Source organism: Pipistrellus kuhlii, unplaced genomic scaffold, assembly GCF_014108245.1.
Source record: "Pipistrellus kuhlii isolate mPipKuh1 unplaced genomic scaffold, mPipKuh1.p scaffold_m20_p_50, whole genome shotgun sequence".
Taxonomy (NCBI): Eukaryota; Metazoa; Chordata; class Mammalia; order Chiroptera; family Vespertilionidae; genus Pipistrellus; species Pipistrellus kuhlii.
Window position 1 is genome coordinate 2188170 of NW_023425552.1, and position 6000 is coordinate 2194169.

Sequence of the window (6000 nt, forward strand, 5' to 3'; positions counted from 1 at the left end):
TGAAAACGGGAAACTGTGCTTAGACCTGCATGACAAGCTTGCGTATCTCGACTTCCTTTTTGATTAGGAAAAAGACTCCCTGAGGTTGAAGATAGCATTCTTTGCCCTTCATATTTGATTTATAAAACAGAAAAATGTTTTAGCTCAATTCCCTTTGCCTAGCGAATAAAACATCTATGTTTTCTCACTTCATAAAAGTATCTTTCAGCCCTAAATGGCTTGGCTCAGCAGATAGAGCATCGGCCTGTGGACTGAATGGTCCCGCAAAGGGCATGTACATTGGTTGCGGGCATATCACCAGTAAGGGGTGTGCAAGAGGCAGCTGATCGATGTTTTTCTCTCATGGATGTTTCTAACTCTCTATTCCTCTCTCTTACTCTCTGTAACAAATCAATAAAATATATTTTTTAAAGTATCTTTCATATGAACTTAAAGTCAAATAACAGATTTCCTATGTGCACTGTCCACGACACTGACTCTTGACAGTTAACTTACAGGAAGTTTGTTGTTTTTTTAAATACATACTTTATTGAGTTTTTACAGAGAGAGAGGGATGGAGAGCTAGAAACATCAATGAGAGAGAATCATTGATCAGCTGCCTCTGCACACCCCCCACTGGGGATGTGCCCACAACCAAGGTACATGCCCTTTACCAGATTCGAACCTGGGACCCTTCAGTCCACAGGCCGACGCTCTATCCACTGAGCCAAACTGGTTTCGTCCTTACAGGTAAGTTTTTTCTTCCAACTGAATATAGCTGAAACTCGACCATGTGGTCAACAGAATAGAGGAAGTCCCTGAAAAAAGTGTACACACACCGGGACAGCTGACAACTCACTTACCTTTCACTCTTGCTCTCGTTTAACTGATTTGAAATAATGGGTGAAGCCAAGCTAAGCTTTAAAGAAAGATTTATCCTGCCGAAACCAGTTTGGCTCAGTGGATAGATCATCGGCCTGCAGACTGAAAGGTCCCAAGTTCGATTCCGGTCAAGGACATGTACCTTGGTTGAGGGCACATCCCCAGTGGGGGGGGGGGGGGGGGGTGTGAGTGCAGGAGGCAGCTGATCGATGACTCTCATTGATGTTTCTAACTCTCTATCCCTCTCTCTTCCTCTCTGTAAAAAATCAATAAAAAAAAGAAAAGAAAAGATACTCAAAGTGGTCGGTAGCCAGGACTGTAATAAAACCAGCATGAACTGAACCTGACCAGGAGACCCTTGACAGATGGTCAGACATGGGAAGAGATGGGAGGGAGGGGTGTGTGTGTGAATGGAGCACATGCTATACGGGACAAACTGCCATGCAGAAGTCTCAGAGAAAGAGGGTAGAGGTGCGGGATCTCTGGAGGGTTTTTCAGAAACTGGCACGTGTGTGTGTGTGTGTGTGTGTGTGTGTGTGTGTGCCCAAGAAGCAACTCGTGAGGTGCCACCCACGCACACGTCACAGGAACTGCACCTTCTCGGTCAGCGTGAAGACAGGGCCCGCATGGCGACTTGAATGGCGGCTCCTAGTGGTGCCGTTACACTAGTCCCCACCAAACCCTCCTCCTCGCTGTGTCCTTCTTTTTAAATATATTTTTAAAATTTCAGAAAGGAAGGGGAGAGAGAGAAACATCAACGATGAGAATCACGGATCAGCTACCTCCTGCACGGGCCACAACCCAGGCACCTGCCCTGACCGGGAATCGAACCGTGACCTCTTGGTTCATAGGTCGACGCTCACCCCTGAGCCACATGGCCAAGCGCTCATTCACTTCTTAGCAGCTCCATTCCCTAACCCGGCCATCAGTCCTCATCTCTGTGCGTAGCAGGCCCCCAGCAGCCTCCGCGGGCACTGCTGGCACTGAGGTGACATACTGCCTCGTGGTGGCAGCCTGCCTGACAATTACAAGTCATTTGGAATCCCTGTGCCCTGGCACTAAATGCCAGCCCAGCCGGCCCCACACACTCCTCTCCTAAAGCACCTGCTGTCGCCCGGCTGGTGTGGCTCAGTGGTTGAGCGTCAGGCTAGGAACCAGGAGGCCAGGGTTTGATTCCCGGTCAGGGCACAGGCCCGGGTGGCGGGCTCCATCCCCAGAGTGGGGCGTGCGGGAGGCAGCCGATCCATGATTCTCTCATACTGATGTTCCTATCGGTCCCTCCCTCTCTCTCTGAAATCAATAAAAATATATTTAACAGTAAACAAATAAAGCACCTCCCGTGGAGGCCCACTCCTACGCCTTTTCCCACGTGCCCTGGGCAGCTCAGTGGCTCCCCACGGCCTGCGTATCCTTCTCCGTCTGCTGTCCTTCCCCGTCTGCTGTCCTTCCAACCAGCCCTCCTGACCTGGTCACCCCGGGGGCCGCCCCCTGCACATCCCGCCTCTCGCTCACTACTACTTCCTGTTTCCGCTCTCGGAAAATTGTCCTCCTTGCTGGGCTTCCCAACCACACTTTTCTCAAGCTCTGGGGTGTTTTTAAAAAATGTATATTTTATTGATTTTTTTTACAGAGAGGAAGAGAGAGGGATAGAGTTAGAAACACGGATGAGAGAAAAATATCGGTCAGCTGCCTCCCGCACACCCCCCACTGGGGATGTGCCCGCAACCAAGGTCCATGCCCTTGACCAGAATCGAACCTGGGACCCTTCAGTCCGCAGACCGATGCTCTATCCACTGAGCCACACCGGTTTTGGCTGTTTTTGTTTTTCTAATCAATATGTTTCTATCCATTTCAGAGAGGGAGGGAGAGGGGAGAGAGAGAAACATCAATGATGAGAATCATGCCTTCACATATGGAATCTAAGTAATAAAATAAGCGGACGGCGTGGATCCAGAGACATGGACGTGGGGAACAGAGTCCAGGGTCTCGGAGGGAAGGTGGGGAGGGTGGGAGGTGACCAACCAGACCTCGTGTCACAGCCATGGACCATGGTGGGGTGGTGAGGGCCTGGGACAGGGTGGGGACAGGCTGGAGGGGTAGGTGGGGGAAAAGAGAGGACACGTAGGCCCTGACCAGGCAGCTCAGTTGGTTAGAGTCGTGGTCAGCAAATGGCGGCTCATGAGCCACATGCGGCACTTTGGCGCCTTGAGTGTGGCTCTTCCACAAAATACCACGGCCTGGGCGAGTCCGTTTTGAAGAAGTTTAAAAAATATGGCTCTCAAAAGAAATTTCAATTGTTGTGCTGTTGATATGTGGCTCTGTTGACTAATGAGTTTGCCGACCACTGGGTTAGCGTGTCCTCCCTATATCTCAAGGTTGTGGGTTCGACTCCTAGCCAGGGCACACACAAGAAATCCACGGCCCAGCCGCAGGGGCTCAAAGGTCGAACGTCAACCTAGGAACCAGGAGGCCAATGACTGAAGGTCCCAGGTTTGATTTGGGTCAGGGCACATGCCCGGCTTATGGGTGCATCCCCAGTAGGGGACGTGCAGGAGGAGCTGGTCCATGATTCTCTCTCATCTCTCTCTCTCTCTCCTCTCTTCCTCTCTAAAATCAGTAGATACATTTAAAATTAAACAAAAATAAAAATCAATCAATAAATAAAATAATTCTTTAAAAAAAGGAGGGGGGCCAAAACCGGTTTGGCTCAGTGGTAGAGCATCGGTCTGCGGACTGAAAGGTCCCGGGTTCGATTCCGGTCAGGGGTATGTATCTTGGTTGCGGGCACATCCCCGGTAGGCAGTGTGCAAGAGGCAGCTGATCGATGATTCTCTCTCATCGATATTTCTAGCTCTCTATCTCTCTCCCTTCCTCTCTGTAAAAAATCAATAAAATATATTAAAAAAAAAAAAAAAAAAAAGGAGGGGGGATGTATAACACTTTCAACAATAAAGCCAAAACTGGTTTGGCTCAGTGGATAGAGTGTCAGCCTGAGGACTGAAAGTTCCCAGGTTCGATTCTGGTCAAGGGTATGTACCTTGGTTGCGGGCACATCCCCGGTAGGTAGGCAGTGTGCAAGAGGCAGCTGATCGATGATTGTCATCGATGTTTCTAACTCTCTCTTCCTCTCTGTAAAAAAAAAAAATCAATAAAATATATTAACAAATATATGAGCATCACAGATGAGCCGCCTCCTACATGGAGGCCCCTCCTGGGGATGGAACCTGCAATCCAGGCACGTGCGCTGATGGGAAGCCAACCATTGAGCCACACCGGCCTGGCTGTTTTGTTTGGGGGGGGGGCGTGTTTGTTTATGTTTTTTAATAGATTTTCTCTGTGGGGATGAGGGGGGGTTCGGGCTCATCTGTGTGAAAGCCCAACCACCACCGCCAGACTCCCCTCTCCTCGGGGGCGCCCCTAATCCCCCCCCCCCCACCTCCTTCCCCAAAGCCAGAATGAGTGCTGCCTGGGGCTTTCATGGTGATAGCATGGCACTGAGTCACACCTTTGGCTGTGGAAAACCTCTTCCCTCCCCGCATCCCCCACCCCCACCCCCACCCCCCAAAAACTAACAACACGGGGGCGGGGGGGCTCGGAAAGCAGGGGGGCAGCTCGGCCCCCCATTCTGCAAAGCCGGGCCCCCACGCTTGATGCTCCATAAGCCACCCTCTCCCCGAACTGGTTTTTCCGGAAACACACACCTGCCCCCCCCCCCCCCGAGAAAAAACCATTTTAAGGTGAACCGGGTGTCTCCCGGCGGCCCGGGGTCCAGGGCAGGGAGCCGGGTGGCGGCGGCTCGGAGGAGGAGACCGAGAAAGTCGCCCCCCCCCACCGGGTCCCCCCGGCCCCGGGACCCCGGCTCCCCGCGGCCCCGCAAGTGCGCGTGAGGGGCCCCCGCCCCCCGCCTGCGGCCGGAAGCGGACGTCCTCCCGCCGCCCTCCCCGGCCAGCGGGCTCCGGGCCCGCTCCTCCCGGGGCGCGGACGTGCCGGGCGGCGGGGCGGCGCGGCCTGAGGCCCCGAGGCGGCCATCGGCCTCGGGCCGTCCGCGCCCCCTCAGCGCCCGGTCCCCCCGGCGGCCCCTCAGCGCCCGGCCCCCGGCGGCCCCTCAGCGCCCGACCCCCGGCCCCGCGGCGGCCCCTCAGCGCCCGGCCCCGCGGCGGCCCCTCAGCGCCCGGTCCGGTCACGAAGCGGCCGCGAACCGGCCGCGGCCCAGCCCGGGCGCCTCCACCCCCAGCCTCGCGGGGCGGCGGCGGCCGGGCCCCCGGGCGGGCGTCTTTGTCCGGCCGCCCCGGCCCGGGCCCCGGCCGCGGCCCCGGCCCCGGCCCCGGCCCCGGCCCCCGCCCGACCCCGGCCCCCGCACCGTGATGTTGCAGTGCAGCGTGAGCGCCGAGGCCGCGCTGCCCGGCGGCCGCACCAGGAACTGGCAGTGCAGCTCGTCCAGCTTCCAGCTGACGATGCGGAACCGCTCGTGGTTCTTGTCGAAGATGGACGCCAGGAACTTGAGCTCAGCCTTCAGCCCCGACACCGACATCCTCCCTCATCTCCGGCGGGGAGCCCGGCCCGCGCCGCCGCCGTCACGGCCGGAAGAGGGTTGAGGGCGGCCGGCCCGGCAGCGGCCTTTGTAACCGACGCGGCCGGCAGGAGGCGGCAGCCCGCGGCTGAGGAGGGCGACGCGACACCGCCCCGCCGCCGGCAGAGGCCGCCCGCCCCGCCCTCGCCCCGCCCACGCCTCAAGCCCCGCCCACGCAATCGGCAGTGGCCTCTGGTCGCGCGCCCCGCTCCTCCAGTCCCCGCCCACGTATGAAGCCCCGCCCATACCATCAGTGTTCATCGCGCGCCCCGCCTCATTCTGGCCCCGCCCACGCAGCAAGCCCCCGCCCACGTCTCAAGTCCCGCCCAGCCACCAACGGAGGCCGCTCATCCCCCCCGAACCGCCCCCCGCCACAAGCCCAGCCCCGCCCACATCTCAAGTCATGCCCCCGCCACCTGCAGAGGCCGCTCATCGCGCGCCCCACCCCCCGCCGCATCCTGGCCCCGCCCACGTCTCAAGCCACGGCGCCGGCAGAGGACGCTAGCCCCGCCCACCGCCGCTAGCCCCGCCCTCCCATGTCTCAAGCAGAGGCCGGAAGAGGGTGAGGC

The 6000-nt window shown here is 57.5% G+C and overlaps 1 protein-coding gene across 2 annotated transcripts in view; it reads right to left on the minus strand.

Annotated features, from left to right (window-relative positions):
* UBE2Q2 (ubiquitin conjugating enzyme E2 Q2) overlaps positions 1–5569 on the minus strand; it is a 32305-nt gene extending 26736 nt beyond the window's left edge. Inside the window, exon 1 of one of the 2 annotated variants that reach the window (XR_004984001.2) lies at positions 5222–5569. Coding sequence is in view for 1 of the 2 variants with exons in the window: in XM_036415589.2 (XP_036271482.1) it covers positions 5222–5392 (171 nt within the window). In the remaining variant the exon portion in view is untranslated. The remainder of the gene's footprint in view (positions 1–5221) is intronic. The other variant, XM_036415589.2, reaches the window with a different exon arrangement.
* Between the last annotated feature and the right edge of the window lie 431 nt (positions 5570–6000).